Consider the following 20,294-nt stretch of genomic DNA (forward strand, 5'->3'; position numbering starts at 1 on the left):
GAGATGGGCGGCGTATAAATTTAATAAATTAACAAAAAAAAAGTAACACCCACTTCTAGAGCGGTGACAATCTCATTGGGATACCCCTGTCAAGGTTGAAGCAGTTGTTTCAAATATATATATGGGCACAAAGCAATTTTAAAAAAAACATTTTGCACGCCAGTAACAAACAGACAAATGTCCAATAGATTTCGTTTATTCTGCCAAAATTTGGCCCAGGGAGTCAAGTGTAAATGGATACCCATCTATTATTGTGAAAAGCTTTCCATGATTGTGACAAGGCAAGGTAGATTTGGATTCTCTTTGTGTTGAATGTGTGTCTCAAGCCTGGTTGTTTATGAAGGGTGGACATCAACTCCCAGGATTCCCTAGCAGCAAGGCTGGCCAGAGAATTCTGGGAATTGAAGTCCAGACGTTTATTTTCAAACAGCCAAGGTTGAGAAACACCGCTCTCTCTATTTTTTATTGTTAAGTTTCGTGTGTGTGTGTGTTTGTAAAAGTCATTCCAACCATTAATGTTGATCACCAGTTTTGGTGATCAAGTCTCCCTAATGAAGACTAAACCCTTGGTTTAAATCGGTTTCAATTAGTGATGTCACTCCTCTAATCCAGATCCCGTTTTAAAGATTGTCCACTTTTCACGTAACCCTGTTTCCATGTTTTATGCTATTTCCGTCCTCCTTTAGAGATAGATCCTTTGGCATCTTAAACATAGCTGCTGAAATCTAGTTTCTTTGCTGATCTGCTTGCTCCTGCATGTTTACGGCTTGCATGCGTTCTGTGTTGTGTTGTGTTGTGTGTTTTTGTCTCCTCTTCACTGAAAGGCTTCCTGTTGTCAGCTCAGACATCTCAGCCTGATCCTGGAAAGAAAGGAACCGTCCAAATAACCTTCTCATCCCGCGAGGCAGCTCTGTATTTCTTTCTTGCAGAAGTAGAAAGAGGTTGGAGAAATCATTTCAAATCTGAGTTGACAGAATGCCGGTTTAGTCTTAGCCCCGATTCAGCTGGATAGCATTTTAAATCTTAATCATACTTAGGAAAAGTGAAGCCAATTTGCACCATAAGACTCATGCAATCCACTATAGTCCACTGAATTAAGAAAGAAGATACATTACAATTCATTGCCATCTTCCTCCCTCCCTCCCTCCCTTCCTCCCTTCTTTCTTTCTTTCTTTCTTTCTTTCTTTCTTTCTTTCTTTCTTTCTTTCTTTCTTTCTTTCTTTCCTTCTTTTCTTCTTTCTTTCTTTCTTTCTTTCTTTCTCTCTCTCTCTCTCTCTTTCTCTTCCTCCCTATCTCTTACTTTCTGCTCTCCTTCCTTTCCTCCCCTCCCCTCCCCTCTCTTTCTTTTTTCCTCCCTCTTTCTTCTTTCTGTCCTCCCCTTTTTCTTTCTTCCTTCCTTCCTTCCTTCCTTCCTTCCTTCCTTCCTTCCTTCCTTCCTTCCTTCCTTCCTTCCTTCCTTCCTTCCTTCCTTCCTTCCTTCCTTCCTTCCTTCCTTCCTTCCTTCCTTCCTTCCTTCCTTCCTTCCTTCCTTTCCTTTCCTTTCCCTTCCTTCCTTCCTTCCTTCCTTCCTTCTTTCTTATAAGGCTGCCCCAATTCAGACCAAGTGACTCTGGGTGACATACAACATAAACACATATCAATAATAATAATAGTGACTGCAAAAGAAAACAAAGGTAGTAACAATAGCGATAGACAGCTTAGGCGCAATCCCAAAACATCTGGAGCACCACTTGAACACCACCGGCATTGATGAAGCCGCCATTGGTCAGTTGCAAAAGGCAGCTTGGCTTGGAGCAGCTTCCATTTTGCCGTGATACTTTGATCCCCATCAGACATCAACATCTGCCTCTTCCAGGTCCTTTGGAACGGCTCGATAGGTGGACAAAAAAGCCAAATCCAGTCTAAATATCTGTCTGACTGCAACCAACCATTTTAGATATAGTAACAAACAGTGCATAAGTGTGTTTGTGTGCCTTTGAGTCACCCAGCTGGCTATTATGCCTAAGGCAGGACTAGAACTCACTGTCTCCTGGCGATTGGCCCAAAGTCACCCAGCCCGCTTTCATGCCTAAGGCGGGACTAGAACTCACCGTCTCCTGGGGATTGGCCCAAGTCATACAGCCGCTTTTCGTGCTTAAGGCGGGACTAGAACTCCCCATCTCCTGGCAATTGGCCCAAAGTCACCCAGCCGCTTTTCATGCTTAAGGCAGGACTAGAACTCACTGTCTCCTGGTGATTGGCCCAAGGTCACCTAGCCGGCTTTCATGCCTAAGGCGGGACTAGAACTCACAGTTTCCTGGTGGTTGGCCCAAAGTCACCCAGCTGGCTTTAATGCCTAAGTGGGGGACTAGAACTCCCCGTCTCCTGGCGATTGGCCCAAAGTCACCCAGCCGCTTTTCATGCCTAAGGCGGGACTAGAACTCCCCGTCTCCTGGTGATTGGCCCAAGGTCACCTAGCCGGCTTTCATGCCTAAGGCAAGACCAGAATTCTCAGTCTCCTGGTTTCTAAGCCAGCACCTTAATCGCCAAACCAAAGTTTAACTTTTGTTTTTCAAATGGTCTCGTTGCAGACGGGACTTGGGCAATTCCAGCTCTTCCCAGCACCAGTTTTTCGGATTGCTTTCAATCTCTTGGCCCTTTTCTGCGGGGGGTGGGGGTGGGGGCAGGGCTTTCCCAGCATAATGGATTATTGTGTGGCCGGCCTTTGTTTCCCACTTCCCTTCTTACATCACAGGGCCTGGCCAGCCAAGACGTTTGTCCAGCTCTAAACAATGATTTTAGCTCTCGGGTTAAGGAAATGGCCCGAAACCAGATCCGAGAAGCCGGCTATATGAAACTACCCTGGTTCTTGCAGCCAGCTCCACATTCCACCCTTTATGTGCACCAAAATAAAAGTTGTGGGTTTAGTCGCTTCCCTCCACACTCAAGTTTCACAGCAGGCTTTCTAGTTGCCTGTTGTAGAATTGTGGCGGTGGCTAAAACTACTGTTTTGGAAGCACCTGGTGCTTTTAGCTGCAATCAACTCTTGTCTTTCTCGAGTTGTGCAAAACGGCATTGCCGTCAGTCTGCTGGGGACTAAAGTTTGGGAGTGGGTGGACGGTCACTTTGATCGATTGATTGATCGATTGATTGATCGGCCCTTGGGCCATCTCAAAGTGCAAAGTTCCAGAAGCAAATTATGAACTAAAATTTGATAAAAGCAATTTAAAGCGGAATTAGACAAGATACAATGTAAAACGACATTGGAATAAAATACAATGAAACTGGAATAGAATGCCGTCATTTAAAATGTAGATAAAGTAGGATAAAAAAATTATATTTCGGTGGTTTGGGAGTGTGTGTTTTTGTACACGCACAAGAGGGGGAAGTGAAAGGGCTGAAGATGGATTTAAACGTCGCGCACTTGAATGTCGAATGGGGGTTTTCCGGCCCTGCCCCATGGCTGCTGCCGGTACCATAGAAAAACTGCCAGAGTAAAATTGGTACAGCTCCACCCCGGGTCATGTTACTCCAGGTCAGCCCTCATTGCAAAGAACACAGGCAGTCCTCGACTTACACAGTTGAGCCCAAAATTTCTGTTGCTAAGTGAGTTTTGTCCTGTTTTACGACTTTTCTTGCCACCGTTGCTAAGCGAATCGCAGTTGTTAAATTAGTCACACGGGCGTTAAGCGAACCTGGATTCCCCCATTAACTTGGTTTGTCAGAAGGTTGCAAAAGGGGATCACGTGACCCTGGGATACGGCAACCGTCACAAATGTGAGTCGGCTCTCCAGCATCCGAATGTAAATCAGGTGACCACGGGGGAGGCTGCAACGGTCAGAAGTGTTAAAAATTGGTCCTTTTTTAGTGCCGTTGTCACTTTGAATGGTCACTAAGCAAACTGTCGTAAGTCGAGGACTACCTGTACAGGTTCCAGGTTTTCTAAATTAAAAAAAATCCGAGGCAGGAAGGTGTCCCGTGCCGAAAGGATCAAAAATTTACCTCAGTAATCTGCTTGGAAGTGAGCAGAGCGATGTTTTAAATTACGCCGGGTTCAGATTTTGCTTCATGATGGTGAAATGAAGAAGCACAGGGAGTCCTCGGCTTACGACCACAACTGAGCCCAAAATTTCCGTCGCTAACCAAGACAGTTGTGTAGTCAACTTTGCCCCATTTTACGACCTTCCTCACCACGGTTGTTAAGTGAATCACTGCATTTGTTAAGTTGTAAACACGGCTGTTTAAGTGAATCTGGCTTCCCCCGTTGACTTTGCTTGTCAGAAGGTCACAAGAAGGGGATCATCACATTGACCCTGGGACACAGCAACCGTTGTAAATATGAAACGGTTGCCAAACAGTCAAATTCTGATCATGTGACCACGGGGGAGGCTGCCACCGTGGTAAGTGTGAAAATGGGTGATCAGTCACTTCCAATGCTCCAACACTGGAAGTTTTTAAGAAGAGACTGGACAGCCATTTGTCTGAAATGGTATAGAGTTTCCTGCCTGAGCAGGTGGTTGGACTAGATGACCTCCAAGGTCCCTTCCAACTTTATTATTATTATTATTAAGAAGCAACGGATGGACACTAATCAAGGAGAAAAGCAACCTAGAACTAAGGAGACATTTGTTGACAGTTAGAACAATTAACCAGTGGAACCACCTGCCTCCAGAAGCAGGGGGTTGGACTAGATGACCTCCAAGTCCCTTCCAGTTATATTATTATTATTACTTTTTTCAATGCCGATCAATCCTTAAAAGAACTGTTGTAAGATGACAGTATTTATGACCGGCTCTCCCTTAATAATTTCTATGTTTCTGATTAGAAGGGATGGTTGGTTAGCTCGGGTGGGGAACTCTGGCCCTTTTATGACTTGTGGACTTCAATTCCCAGAATTCCTGAGCCAGCCAGGAATTCTGGGAGTTGAAGTCCACAAGTCATAAAGGAGCCACACTGTAGTTCCCACCGCCAGGTTGAGCAGAATGGATGGGCTTTGCTTTTCCCAAAACTGGGCCCAAAGTTTAGAATTAGGGATAGACAATTCTGCAATAAAGAAATATCGGTAGACCCTTTATCCCTCCTCCAATTTGGCACCTTGGATTACAGCTCCCATCAGCCCCAGCCAAGTCAACCTTGACCAGGAGTAATGGGAGTTGTAGTTCTGCACATCTGGAGATTTATCAGGTTGAGGAAGGTTGGTGTGTACGTTTGCTGTTGAACTCTTAAAATTATTTTTAAAATTACGTCATCCCGCTGGGAAGGAAGGTCAGCTGACATCTTGTCATGATTTTGTAAGTCTCTAAAAGAAATGGCGGAGTTCATTTTCAAACCCAAACTGTCTCAAAAGTGTTTTCTTTGGCTTTGGTGAACGCTTTGTACACCGTCAACGTTTCTGCTTTATTTTTATTTATTTTTTTCTCGCGTGCGGTAATTAGGACCTGCTTTTTCTCTGGCTGGCTTAGCAGATGCTCTTTTCTATCGTGGCTTTTGTTCCTCTACATCAGGGGTAGTCAACCTTGGCTCTTTTATGACTCGTGGACTTCAACTCCCAGAATTCCTGAGCCAGCTAAGCTGGCTCAGGAATTCTGGGAATTGAAGTCCACGAGCCATAAAAGAGCCAAAGTTGACTACCCCTGCTCTACATTCAATAGAAGGGGGACGTTGCTCTCCATTATTAAACTACCCAAAGTATTGGCTCCTTCTTTGGGACAATTTCTTTAGACAATGTCCTTTTTTTCTCTCCAGAGAATCTGCACACTACTTTTATCTTTCCCAAAATGATATTCTTGCTATTCTGCATTTGAGTGTCAGCTGAATTTCTTGAGAGCTTCACTTCTCTCTCTCTCTCGCTTCGATCCACAGAGCGAGGACCGATCCACCATCTCACCGAATTCACCCACTTCTCAAACAGGTAAACAAGGAAGGGGCCAACAGCAGAAAGTCCTTGTCGGAATTCTGGATCTTGTCCAGATGATAATAATGAAATTGTCCATCGCTAGGCCTTGGGTGGGGTGGTTACATTTCTGCATTAACCTTGCGACTTAGCAGGAGACAGCCCAGTAAATAAGGGTGGGCAGGGTGGACTACCATTCTGGCTGAGGACACTTGTAGCTGAGCTTATCTCCCATAACCTTCAGGGATGGCTACCTAAAACGGCAATCACAACGTATCTGTGACTGCCTGTCCCTTGAAATCAAAGTAGTCCCCAGCCACCCAGCATTTCTGGTTTCCAAATGCCTCCTGGTTAGTTTATTTATTTTATTACTTCAGTCTAGTCTAGTCTAGTCCAGGGGTAGGCAACCTTGGCTCTTTTATGACTGGTGGACTTCAACTCCCAGAATTCCTGAGCCAGCATGAGGGAACTATGGCCCCTTCATGACTCGTGGACTTCAACTCCCAGAATTCCTCAGCCAGCATGGGGGAACTATGGCCCCTTCATGACTCACGGACTTCAACTCCCAGAATTCCTGAGCCAGCATGGCTCAGCTTGGAAACCTCTCCCTTTCTCCTCAGCAAGGCTGGCTCAGGAATTCTGGGAGTTGAAGTCCACGAGTCATAAAAGAGCCACGGTTGCCTACTCCTGATTTAGTCTATTTATTTTACTTTGTTTTACTTTGTGTTATTTTATTTTGTTTTATTTATGATTTTAATTTGTGATTTTATTTAATTCTATGATTTGATTTAATTTCATTTAATTTATTGATTTTTATCCTGCCTTTATATCTTAATAATTGAGTCCAGGCAACACGCATTCCTAACAGTCCTTTTTCCTCCTATTTTTCCCACAATGACAACCCTGTGAGTTGGCATGGGCTGAGAGAGAAAGGGCTGGCCCAAAGTCACCTAGCTTGCTTTCATTCCCTAAGACAGGACTAGAACTCACTGTCTCCTAGTGACTGTCCCAGAGTCACCCGGCTGGCTTTCATCCCTAAGGCAGGACTAGAACTCGCTGTCTCCTAGTGACTGTCCCAGAGTCACCCGGCTGGCTTTCATCCCTAAGGCAGGATTAGAACTCGCTGTCTCCTAGTGACTGTCCCAGAGTCACCCGGCTGGCTTTCATCTCTAAGGCAGGACTAGAACTCACTGTCTCCTAGTGACTGTCCCAGAGTCACCCGGCTGGCTTTCATCTCTAAGGCAGGACTAGAACTCACTGTCTCCTAGTGACTGTCCCAGAGTCACCCTGCTGACTTTCATCTCTAAGGCAGGACTAGAACTCACTGTCTCCTAGTGATTGTCCCAGAGTCACCCGGCTGACTTTCATCCCTAAGGCAGGACTAGAACTCACTGTCTCCTAGTGACTGTCCCAGAGTCACCCGGCTGACTTTCATCTCTAAGGCAGGACTAGAACTCACTGTCTCCTAGTTATTATCCCAAAGTCACCCGGCTGGCTTTCATGCTCTCTGGGAAGGTTACAAATGGTGATGATCACATGACTCTGGGACTGCAACCATTGTAAATACATGCGAGTTGCCGAGCGTCCAAATCTCGATTGCGTGGTCCACTGGGGGGGGGGCGGAGTGCTGCAACAGTCCTAAATGTGAGGACCAGTTTTAAATCTGTTATAACTTTGAACGGTCGCTAAACGTTTTTAACTCTAGGACTTCCTTTACTTTGATTCTCTTTGTTTAAATTGTAATAATAAGGATTTTGCCTTTCTCCTCCTCCACCCCTCCACCCCTTTGCATCCTTCCACTTCTCCCTTTAGTTCACCTCTCTGCCCCATACCCTGGCCCAGCCGCCCCTCCTTCCTACAGAGGGACTCCCCAGCGTCCCGAAAGCTTCCTTTTCCGAAATGCTACCAGGGAGGAAGCAAACAGAGGTAAGCCCAACAGCTCGAGCGGGGCCAGCCTCTGGGTTGCACGGTGGGGCCCAAGCTGTGTCCCTTTACGATGCTCGGTCCCAAAGTGGGACACTTAAAATTAGCTGCCAACAGTCAAATAAGAGCAGTCGTGCATGAATGAAAAAAATGTGGATTTCAGCTGCTGATTGAAGTCCACAGATCTTAAAAGTTGAAAAACACTGATCTAGGCCAGGGGTCTTCAAACCTGGCCCTTTTATGACTGGTGAACTTCAACTCCCAGAATTCCTCAGCCAGCCTCCATTTTGTTTGTTAGATTTAAGACGGGGGTCTTCAAACTTGGCCCTTTTATGACTGGTGGACTTCAATTCTGAGAATTCCTCAGCCAGCCTCCATTTTGTTCGTTAGATTTAAGACGGGGGTCTTCGAACATGGCCCTTTTATGACTGGTGGACTTCAACTCCCAGAATTCCTCAGCCAGCCTCCATTTTGTTTGTTAGATTAAAGATGGGGGTCTTCAAACTTGGCCCTTTTATGACTGGTGGACTTCAACTCCCAGAATTCCTCAGCCAGCCTCCATTTTGTTTGTTAGATTTAAGACGGGGGTCTTCAAACTTGGCCCTTTTATGACTGGTGGACTTCAATTCCGAGAATTCCTCAGCCAGCCTCCATTTTGTTCATTAGATTTAAGACAGGAATCTTCAAACTTGGCCCTTTTATGACTGGTGGACTTCAACTCCCAGAATTCCTCAGCCAGCCTCCATTTTGTTTGTTAGATTTAAGACAGGGGTCTTCGAACATGGCCCTTTTATGACTTGTGGACTTCAACTCCCAGAATTCCTCAGCCAGCCTCCATTTTGTTTGTTAGATTTAAGACGGGGGTCTTCAAACTTGGCCCTTTTATGACTGGTGGACTTCAACTCCCAGAATTCCTCAGCCAGCCTCCATTTTGTTTGTTTAGATTTAAGACAGGGGTCGTGCCTGGCTGAGGAATTCTGGGAGTTGAAGTCCACCAGTCATAAAAGGGCCAAGTTTGAAGACCCCCGTCTTAAATCTAACAAACAAAATGGAGGCTGGCTGAGGAATTCTGGGAGTTGAAGTCCACAAGTCATAAAAGGGCCAAGTTTGAAGACCCCTGGCCTAGATCAATAGTGAACATTTTCGAAGCTCCTTCATTGAACAGGACACTAAAGTGTACTGACGGCTCTCGAATTGTGACCACAGTTGAGCCCAAACTTTCTGTTGCTGAGACATTTGTAAAGTGAGTTTTGTCTCATTTTACGACCTTTCTGGCCACCGCCGTTCAGTGAATCGCTGCTGTTGTTAAGCTAGTCACATGGTCATTAAGTGAATCCGGCTTCCCCCCATTGACTTTGCTTGTCAGGAAGTCACAAAAGGGAACCACGTGACCTCCCTGGGACACTGCGACCGTCATAAATACGAGTCAGTGGCCAAGCGTCTGAATTTTGAGGATGTGACCCTGGGGATGCAGCATCGGTCGCTGAGTGTGAAAATTGACCACCAGTCCCTTTTTTCAAAGCAGTTGTAACTTCGGACAGTCACTAAACAAGCTGTTTTACGTCAAGGACCCCCCTGTACTATTAACGTGTCTGCCCTATTATAGTGGTAGCGATAGCGATTGGTGTGTGGAGTGTTAACGGCGATAATTTTGCCTTTTTTTAGCCGTGACGGCGCTGCCGGCTTCTGCATCAACTCCGGTTAATTGCTCAGATGACATCGCCGATAACCATGATTCCACCCTGCAGGAAGAAGATGTTTTGGTGATAGAGCAACTGCGAAAAGTACGTAGCTGGGTTGCGTTGAAGACACGCTCTTTTGTTGGAGCAGACAGTGTGGCAGGTTTTACGGTGAGGTCCAAAGCTGAGTGAGGAATAAAAGGGTTTGAAACCTAATATGTCTTCTCCCATCACGCTAAACCAGCATTTCTCAATCTCAGCTGCTTTATGAGGCAAGGACTTCAACTCCCAGAATTCCCCAGCCAGCTATTCTGGCTGAGGAGAAGTTCTTCTAATCCAAACCCCTGCTCCAGCAGACCCTATACAGGTATTCCTCGACTTTTAGCAGTGTTCCAGGGGCTGCCCCAAAGAAGAGGGAGTCAAGCTATTCTCCAAAGCCCCTGAAGGCAGGACAAGAAGCAACGGATGGAAACTAACCAAGGAGAGAAGCAACCTAGAACTAAGGAGAAACTTCCTGACAGTTAGAACAATTAACCAGTGGAACCACCTGCCTCCAGAAGCGGTGAATGCTCCAACACTGGAAGTTTTTAAGAAGAGACTGGACAGCCCTTTGTCCGAAATGATATAGGGTTTCCTGCCTGAGCAGGGGGTTGGATTAGATGACCTCCAAGGTCCCTTCCAACTTTATGATGATGATGATGATGATGATGATGATGATGATGATGACGACGACTTACAATTGAGCCTGAAGTTGCTAAGCACGACAGTTTCTTAAGTGAGCTTGGCCCCATTTTACAGCTTTCCAGGCCACAGTTGTTAAGGGAATCACTGTGGTTGTAAAGCTAGTCACTCGGTCGTTAAACGAATCTGGCGTGCCTATTGACTTCGCTTGTCTGAAGGTGGCCAAAGGGGACCGCGTTCCACCCCCCACCCCGCCGGGACACTGTGCGAACCGTCATGAAGACGTACAGGTTGCCAACCACCCAAATCTTGATCATGTGACCACGGGGATGCTGCGACGGTCATAAGCGTGGGAAACGGTCATAAGCCACTTTTCCCAGTGCTGTTGTAACTGAGAACAGTCACTAAATGAAGTCAAGGACTCCCTGTAAAGGACTTAACCTACTTTACTTTTAGCAATCATTCTGGCCTCTGTTTTTTTTCCCTCAGAATATTGAATCTCGGTTGAAAGTGTCTTTGCCGAACGATCTCAGCGCAGCCCTGATGGACGGCGTGGTGCTTTGCCATTTAGCCAACCACGTGCGGCCTCGTTCCGTCCCCAGCATCCACGTGCCCTCGCCAGCTGTCGTAAGTATCCCGGTGGGACCTCTTGGGTCTGTTTGGGAGCCCTGGCTTTGATGCCTCTTTCCCTGTCCTGGGGATTTTACTCAGCTGCTGTCTTGAAAAGCCCTCAGAGGGTGGTAAGGAGAGAAAGGTAAAACAAGCAGGAAGCAGATTTAAAAAGTGGAAAATAAAGAACAAGCATCATATAACGAATAGAATGGAATGGAATAGAATATAGAAAATGAATAGAATAGAGAAAGAATAGAATAGAATAGAATAGAATAGAATAGAATAGAATAGAATAGAATAGAATAGAATAGAATAGAATAGAATAGAGAAAATGAATAGAATAGATTAGAATATAGAAAATGAATAGAATATAGAAAAATAGAATAGAATAGAATAGAATAGAATAGAATAGAATAGAATAGAGAAAATGAATAGAATAGATTAGAATATAGAAAATGAATAGTATAGAAAATATAGAATGGAATAGAATAGAATAAGGGAATGGAATGGAATAGAATAATGAGAAAGAATAGAATAGAATAGAATAGAATAGAATAGAATAGAATAGAATAGAATAGAATAGAATAGAAGAGAGAAATGGAATGGAATAAATTAGAATATAGAAAATGAATAGAATATAGAAAATATAGAATAGAATAGAATATAGAAAATGAATAGAATAGATTAGAATATAGAAAATGAATAGAATATAAAAAATATAGAAAATGAATAGAATAGAATAGAATAGAATAGAATAGAATAGAATAGAATAGAATAGAAGAGAGAAATGGAATGGAATGGAATGGAATGGAATATAGAAAATGAATAGAATAGAATAGAATAGAATATAGAAAATGAATAGAATAGATAGATTAAAATATAGAAAATGAATAGAATAGAACAGAACAGAACAGAACAACAAAAGAACAGAATAGAGAAAGAATTGAATGGAACGGAACGGAACGGAATGGAATGGAATATAGAAAATGAATAGAATAGAATAGAGAAAATAGAATAGAATAGAGAAAATGAATGGAATGGAATAGAATAGAATAGAGAAAAGGAATGGAATGGAATGGAATGGAATGGAAGAGAAGAAAAAATATGGAATAGAATAGAATAGAATAGAATAGAATAGAATAGAATAGAATAGAATAGAATAGAATAGAAAAAAAGGAAGGAAGGAAGGAAAGAAAGAAAGCTAAAAATCTATAGCGAAAATATATTTATACTCCCGTTTGCTGCTGCTCTTTCTCTGCAAAGAGGCTCCCTTGAAGTTTAAGTCTTTCCCAGGATGGTAGATTCCTAACTCTGCTTTCAAGATGTCTGAATCCGGGATTGCTATGGATGAAAAAAAAATCAGGAGTCTGGTAGCACGTTTTCCACCTCACAAGTGTGATTTAAGGGCATAAACTTTCAGGAGCTGTAGCTCACTTCCTCTAATGCAGCGCTTCTTAAAGTGTCGTCTGGGTAACTTTTTTTGGCGGGGGGGGGAGTGTCCTGCAAGACCCTGCCAGGGCCGTCTGCAAAATCAAAATTATTTGCCTGACATCGAAGATACGTGCAAAAATCTTAACCAGTATCCCTCGTCTCATTGTTTTTCATTTATTAAGGAAGACCTAGCTACCAAACTCGCCTGATTTGTGTGTGTGTGTGTGTGTGTATGTTTGTGTGACCATACATCAGTGATGGCAAACCTTTGGGGCTTGGCGTGTAAAAATATCCAAAAGTTCCTCATTTGACACTCCTGGCGGGTCTAAACGAAAGAGAAACAAAACAATTCTTCACATGCTCATTTATTTAAAAAAAATACACTCCGTATAGGCCTGATTGGGCTGTATTTTTAAAAAAAATAAATACGTATTTACGTATACATATTAAATAATATGTATAAAGCCACGTCAAATCATTGCAAAAACGAAATGCACGTAATAAAAAAAATTCCATTTTTGACGATGGCCTCAGAGCACATCCCATTCTCGTGCAGCCCCCGCCCCCCAATGTGCACAAGAACAGAGCATGTTTCGGAGAACTGTCTGTGCTGATGTGGTGTGTCTTCCCAAACCTTGTCACCTTCGACACCCCTGTGATAGGTCTGCCGTCACTTCCCTTGACTAACAAATGCTACTGCTGGTGGTGAACGCCATGTTTCTTCTTTCTCCCTTCTGCAGCCTAAATTAACCATGGCCAAGTGTCGGCGGAATGTGGAAAATTTCCTGGAAGCCTGTCGAAAAATAGGGGTGCCTCAGGTACGACGGGAAGGCTTCCAATTTCTCTTCCTACTGTGGGGGCTTATGTCACAGGGCCAACCTTTCGGATAGCCGTGGGATCTCTGGTGCTCTCTGATCTTGGTTGCTTTCTTGCAGACATTACATTACCCAGCTAGGTAACATCATCAGGGTTAGAAAGGGAGTGGGATGTGCAGAGTGGAGGAGGAGGGGGGGGGGGAAGGTGGAGTTTACAGGGAGGAGGACTGTGGGGTCCTTAGTGCTCTCTGAGTTGGGTGATTTTCTTGCAGAAGTTTCATGACCCAACTAGGGAACATCATCAGTGCTAGAAGGGAGAGGGGTATGCAGGGAGGAGAAGGAGATGGAGATGGAGGAGGACAATGATGACAACAATTATGGGGTCCTTGGTGCTCTCCGAGCTGGGTTGTTTTCTTGCAGACGTTTCATGACCCAACTAGGCAACATCATCAGTGCTAGAAGGGAGAGGGGTATGCGGAGAGGACGGGGGGGGGGGAGGACTGTGGGGTCCTGGGTGCTTTCCGAGCTGGGTGGTTTTCTTGCAGGCGTTTCATGACCCAACTAGGCAACATCATCAGTGCTAGAATGAGGGAGGAGGAGGAGGAGGACTGTGGGGTCCTGGGTGCTCTCCGAGCTGGGTGGTTTTCTTGCAGGTGTTTCATGACCCAACTAGGCAACATCATCAGTGCTAGAAAGGAATGTGGGGTTTGTTGTCTTTAAAATCTCCCAAGAACCCCTGGTTCACGGCCCTAATTCAGAATGGAATACACCCCAAAATGGTACATCCATGCATCAAAATAAATTCAGTAGCAGGTACGAAAGGAGGGAAAAAAACAAAACAGGAAAAGTATGGCGCTCCTGGCCTATTCAGTCACATCTCTGTTACTTGGGAGGGCATCTTAAGACTACTGTTCCCATTGTCCCCAGCCAAGAGAGCATTTGGCCATGCTGGAGACGGATGATGGGAGTTGTAATCCAACACCCCTGACAAGCCACAAAGTCAAGGCAGGGCAGAATGCCTTTGAGGTGCAATGTCAGCGCCCTGTCCTGAATCAATGGTCAAAATAACCGAGTGAAATTAGATCTCGCCAGCCCGAGGATCCTGTTTGTAATCTTTCTTTCGCATCTTACGCTCCCTGTGAACAGAAGGTTGTTCTCCTGACCAAAAAAATAAATAAAAATGCAGTGCATGGAAAACTAACCTACTCCGATTTTATGGTCTTCTGAATTCCTCCTGGTCTCTCAGGCTTTCATGAGCGTCAGGGGTTTGGACAAAAGTCGCGGGGACAATCCCAGGGAGCAATTCAGAAGACCCAGCCTGAAGCTGCCCAAGTAAGATTTCTCCCAATTGCAACTGGGTTGGGGGTGAACACCGGGGAGCCCTGAATTCCATAGGCATAAATTCCATATTCTCCAAAGCGCCTGAAGGCAGGACAAGAAGCAAGGGATGGAAACTCACCAAGGAGAGAAGCAACCTAGAACTAAGGAGAAACTTCCTGACAGTGAGAACAATTAACCAGTGGAACAACCTGCCTCCAGAAGGTGTGGGTGCTACATCACTGGAGGTCTTTAAGCAAAGATTGGACAGCTACTTGTCTCAAATTGTATAGGGTCTCCTGCTTGAGCAGGGGATTGGACTAGATGACCTCCAAGGTCCCTTCCAACTTTATCATCAACAACAATAATAATAATAATAATAAAAATCCGGTCCAATTGGGTTGTCCCACGGCATCGCCCCAATTCTGGAAGGAGCTGAGATCAAGTTCTGCTAAAGATTTTGGAGCCAAAATCTTCTTCCCAACTGCTTTGAGCAAGAGGCAGCTTGACTTAGGACCACAGTGGAGCCCAAAACTTCCATTGCTAAGCCAGACAGTTGTTGAGTGAGTTTCGTCCTGTTCTACGACCTTTCTTGCCACGGTCGTTAAGTGAGTCACTGCCGTTCTTAAGGTAGTAACACGCTTCTTTAAGTGAATCTGGCTCCCCCCGTTGACTTTGCTTGTCGGAAGGTTGCAGAAGGGGATCACAAGACACACACACACACACACACATACACACACACAGGAACACTGCGAACGTCATAAGTATGAGCCAATCGCCAAGCATCCGAATTTGGATTGTGTGACCACAGGGATATTATAATGGTCGGAAGTGTAAAAAACAGTCACAAGTTGATTTTTTTCAGTGCCGTTGTAACTTTTGAACGGTCACTAAATGAATGGTTATAGGTCAGTGGCTCTGCTTTGAAAGACTTTTTCTCTGCTTTGAAAGACTTTTTCTCCATTGTCCAGAGTCCTGGATGGAGAGGGGCTTTTCCAACACGTGCCATAAAACTGCCTTTTAATGATAATGATAATGATAACCTTTATTGTCATTTTTTTCCTGTGGGCGCAATGGCACACATTAAAAATGAAATTTAGTTGCTTGCTCTCAAGTATACACATGCATAACACACATTTAAAAACATACTATAGATAACATATGTATAGACCTACACCCTTACCTATAAGTAACATATAAATATTAATCTCTGTCCATCTTGAATACATAACGGGAAGAGGAAGCTTGAGAGTTCACAAGGTTGATACTGTATGGCACAAAACTGTGACTGAATCTGGATGTTCTGCTTTGGATACCACGGAGCCCCCTTCTCCCAGAAGGTAGCAAAGAAAACAGGTCGTGAAGAGGGTGTGTAGTGTGCCAGACAATCTTGCGGACCCTGCTCAAGCAACACTTCTGTGCCATGTCCTGGGTGGGAGGGAGGGAATTGCCAATGATCTTTTCTGCTGTCCTCACCACTCTCTGAACTACCAATAACCATTTCTGCTGTCCTCACCACTCTCTGCCCCGCCTTCCTGTCCGAAGCAGGGATGCTTCCAAACAAGACTGATGCTGTATGATCGTCCCTCTGTAGAAAGTGGTGAGGACAGGGGAAGGAAGACGTGCTTCGATCGTCCCTCTGTAGAAAGTGGTGTGGACAGGGAAAGGAAGACGCGCTTCGATCGTCCCTCTGTAGAAAGTGGTGAGGATGAGAAGGAAGACGTGCTTCGATTGTCCCTCTGTAGAAAGTGGTGAGGACAAGAAGGAAGACGCGCTTCGATCGTCCCTCTGTAGAAAGTGGTCAGGACAGGGGAAGGAAGACGCGCTTCGATCGTCCCTCTGTAGAAAGTGGTGAGGATGGGAGGAAGACGCGCTTCGATCGTCCCTCTGTAGAAAGTGGTGAGGACAGGGGAAGGAAGATGTGCTTCGATCATCCATCTGTAGAAAGTGGTGAGGACAGGGGAAGGAAGACGTGCTTCGATCGTCCCTCTGTAGAGAGTGGTGAGGACAGGGGAAGGAAGACGTGCTTCGATCGTCCCTCTGTAAAGAGTGGTGAGGACAGGGGAAGGAAGACGCGCTTCGATCGTCCATCTGTAGAAAGTGGTGAGGACAGGGGAAGGAAGACGTGTTTCGATCGTCCCTCTGTAGAAAATGGTGAGGACAAGAAGGAAGACGTGCTTCAATTGTCCCTCTGTAGAAAGTGGTGAGGACGAGAAGGAAGACGTGCTTCGATCGTCCCTCTGTAGAAAGTGGTGAGGACAGGGGAAGGAAGACGCGCTTCGATCGTCCCTCTGTAGAAAGTGGTGAGGACAGGGGAAGGAAGATGTGTTTTTCTCATGCGATGCAGAAAACGCAGGCGCTGCTGTGCCTGCTTCATATGTGTCTCGCTGTTGAGCGACCAAGCTAGCCTACTTGTTAGCTGCACACCCAGGAATTTGATGCAGTTGACTGGTGGATTTGGGGGTGCATCGTTTTCATCCCCTTTTGCTATCTTCTCACATGCAAAGACAACGGGGGAAGCCAGATTCACTTAACAACCAGGTTACTAAACGTCTGCGGAGATTCTCAGTCATCCAAAGCTGCTTTTTTTCTCTCAAAAGGCAACTGGACTTTGATTTTCCTTGAAGATGGTTGGCTTCTCAGCCAAGAAGCTCCTTCAGAACTATTGGGACAACCGTATTCCTTAATTTGGCAACTGCAGTGATCCACTTAACGACCGTGGCAAGACCGGTTGCAGAATGGGGCCAAGCTCACTTAGCAACTGTCTTGCTTAACCAGGGGAATTTTGAGCTCAGTTTGCTCACAGGTCAAGGGCTACTGGCGCGTCTACGCATACGTAGTGGCGGTTGACAAAAGTGGAAGGTTGCAACCTGGCGAAAAGCTTACCTTGGGCAGCTTCACCCCGTCCGGCATGCCTACCAGTGATTTAAGCTTCTACTAATTTTGTTTTCTGTCTGTTTTCCCTTCCTGCTGCCCCTCTGGACAGGACAGCCTGTGTTCCCCTTCTGACATTCTCCAGCTAAACCTCAGCATTCAAAGGACTGTCGAATCCCTCCTTTCTCTGGGCACCGATTCCGAAGAGCCGAGTCTGGTGCTACTCTCTACTCAGCTTTGCGCTTTCGCTGCCTTTTACTGTACCCTGATGCTTACGGTCTGCGTGTTCTACCGCTGGGTCTTTTTCCTCTGAGGGCGGGGGGTGGGTGGGAAACACACTCAACCTTGCCGGTCACCTACGCCGGCTCCTTCTCCAACTGGTTGGTGAACGCTCCGGGAAGTTTGCAGGAGGCGCACGGGAAGGGTTCAAATCCACCAGCAAACCTGGCTGCGAGTTAGCAGGGGTCAGCAACCGTGTGATCTCGAGGGCCAAATCCTGTCTCCTTCTCTGCCTCTGCAGGGGTAGCTGGCAGGTCTGCGAAGCAAGGGGCACGGCAGCCACTGGATGACACTGGCCCGGGCGCCAAGACCACCCTTGTGTCCAGCAGGCCCCAGGAGCTTGGCTGAGGCTCAGGACTGACCCCCTCTCCCCAGCTATCCTGGGTTTTTTTTAGCCCGTGGGCCAGATTGGGCCAGTAGGCCGCCGGTTGCCGACCCCTGATCTAAACGCACTTGTAACAGTTTGAAAAAAAGAATCTCACTGTGTGACACTGTGGAATGCTTTATGGAAAATGGGGGACGAGGTGGGGGGGAAGAAAACCGGTACGCATGGGTTTATTTTAACTGTACGCGACTAGATATTTTTGTAAAATAGGAAGTTTGCCCGCTTTTCAGGTCCTGGAGCACAGGGTAGGGACAAGAAGGGAAATTTAGCCGTCGGCTGGTTTGCTGGCATGGTAAAGATGCTCAGCCGTCCTCCTCGGGGACCATCCAGATTGTTTATTTGTTTATTTCTCGAGATTTGAGCAGCTACGGGCTTTTCCAGGCTTCTCTCCGAGGGCTTGGGATAATCCCCGCCTTTTAAAAAAAATAAAATAAAATGGTACTAGAAGAAGAAGAAGACCCTTCCCCAGAGTTTCCAGGGACCTCTGCATCAAACTCCTGGCGAATGGCCTCTAAAAGCGACTCAATTGTCGTGTCGTGTCTGTTGAGCACGACGACGTTTGCAGAGCGCGCTCTGTGAAACNGACAGGGGAAGGAAGACGTGCTTCGATCGTTCCTCTGTAGAAAATGGTGAGGACAGGGGAAGAAAGACGCGCTTCTATTGTCCCTCTGTAGAAAGTGGTGAGGACAGGGGAAGGAAGACGTGCTTCGATCGTCCCTCTGTAGAAAGTGGTGAGGACAGGGGAACACGCGCTTCGATCGTCCCTCTGTAGAAAGTGGTGAGGATGAGAAGGAAGATGTGCTTCGATCGTCCCTCTGTAGAAAGTGGTGAGGACAGGGGAAAGACGTGCTTCGATCGTCCCTCTGTAGAAAGTGGTGAGGACAGGGGAAGGAAGACGTGCTTCGATCATCCCTCTGTAGAAAGTGGTGAGGACAGAGGAAGGAAGATGTGTTTTTCTCATGCGACGCAGAAAACGCAGGCACTGCTGCTGTGCCCGCTTCACATGTGTCTCACTGTTGAGCAACCAAGCCAGCCTACTCGTGAGCTGCACACCCAGGAATTTGATGCAGTTGACTAGTGGATTTGAGGGTGCATCGTTTTCATCCCCTTTTGCTATCTTCTGACATGCAAAGAGAACGGGGGAAGCCAGATTTACTTAAGAACCAGGTTACTAAACGTCTGCGCAGATTCTCAGTCATCCAAAGCTGCTTTTTTTTTTTCAAAAGGCAACTGGACTTTGATTCTCCTTCTCAGCCAAGAAGCTCCTTCAGAACTGTTGGGACAACCGTATTCTTCCTAATTTGGCAACTGCAGTGATCCACTTAACGACCGTGGCAAGACCGGTTGCAGAATGGGGCCAAGCTCACTTAGCAACTGTCTTGCTTAACCAGGGAAATTTTGAGCTCAGTTTGCTCACGAGTCAAGGGCTACTGGCGCGTCTACGCATTAAGTAGAGGCGGTTGACAAAAATGGAACGTTGCAACCTGGCGAAAAGCTTACCTTGGGCAGCTTCACCCCGTCCGGCATGCCTACCAGTGATTTAAGCTTCTACTAATTTTGTTTTCTGTCTGTTTTCCCTTCCTGCTGCCCCTCTGGACAGGACAGCCTGTGTTCCCCTTCTGACATTCTCCAGCTAAACCTCAGCATTCAAAGGACTGTCGAATCCCTCCTTTCTCTGGGCACTGATTCCGAAGAGCCGAGTCTGGTGCTACTCTCTACTCAGCTTTGCGCTTTCGCTGCCTTTTACTGTACCCTGATGCTTACGGTCTGCGTGTTCTACCGCTGGGTCTTTTTCCTCTGAGGGAGGGGGGAAACACGTTCAACCTTGCCGGTCACCCACGCCGGCTCCTCTTCCAACTGGTTGGTGAACGCTCCGGGAAGTTTGCAGGAGGCGCACGGGAAAGGTTCAAATCCACCAGCAAACCTGGCTGCGAGTTAGCAGGGGTCAGCAACCGTGTGATCTCGAGGGCCAAATCCTGTCTCCTTCTCTGCCTCTGCAGGGGTGGCGGGCAGGTCTGCAACTCAAGGGGCACGGCAGCCACTGGATGACGCTGGCCCGGCTGCCAAGACCACCCTTGTGTCCAGCAGGCCCCAGGAGCTTGGCTGAGGCTCAGGACTGACCCCCTCTCCCCAGCTATCCTGTGTTTTTTTAGCCCGCGGGCCGGATTGGGCCAACAGGCCGCCGGTTGCCGACCCCTGATCTAAACGCCCTTGTAACAGTTTGAAAAAAAGAACCTCGCTGTGTGACACTGTGGAATGCTTTATGGAAAATGGGGGATGGGGCGGGGCGGGGAAGAAAACCGGTACGCATGGGTTTATTTTAACTGTACGCGACTAGATATTTTTGTAAAATAGGAAGTTTGCCCGCTTTTCAGGTCCTGGAGCACAGGGTAGGGACAAGAAGGGAAATTTAGCCGTCGGCTGGT

The 20,294-nt window shown here is 46.3% G+C and overlaps 1 protein-coding gene across 1 annotated transcript in view; it reads left to right on the plus strand.

Moving 5' to 3' along the window:
* LRCH3 (leucine rich repeats and calponin homology domain containing 3) overlaps positions 1-17,517 on the plus strand; it is a 101,587-nt gene extending 84,070 nt beyond the window's left edge. The window contains exons 16-21 of the mRNA XM_029285443.1: positions 5,842-5,890; positions 7,685-7,798; positions 9,461-9,579; positions 10,645-10,782; positions 12,939-13,016; positions 17,317-17,517. Coding sequence (XP_029141276.1) covers positions 5,842-5,890; positions 7,685-7,798; positions 9,461-9,579; positions 10,645-10,782; positions 12,939-13,016; positions 17,317-17,517 — 699 coding nt within the window. The remainder of the gene's footprint in view (positions 1-5,841; positions 5,891-7,684; positions 7,799-9,460; positions 9,580-10,644; positions 10,783-12,938; positions 13,017-17,316) is intronic.
* Positions 17,518-20,294: the final 2,777 nt, after the last annotated feature.

Source organism: Protobothrops mucrosquamatus, unplaced genomic scaffold, assembly GCF_001527695.2.
Source record: "Protobothrops mucrosquamatus isolate PMUCROS unplaced genomic scaffold, P.Mucros_1.0 scaffold1708, whole genome shotgun sequence".
Lineage (NCBI taxonomy): Eukaryota > Metazoa > Chordata > Lepidosauria > Squamata > Viperidae > Protobothrops > Protobothrops mucrosquamatus.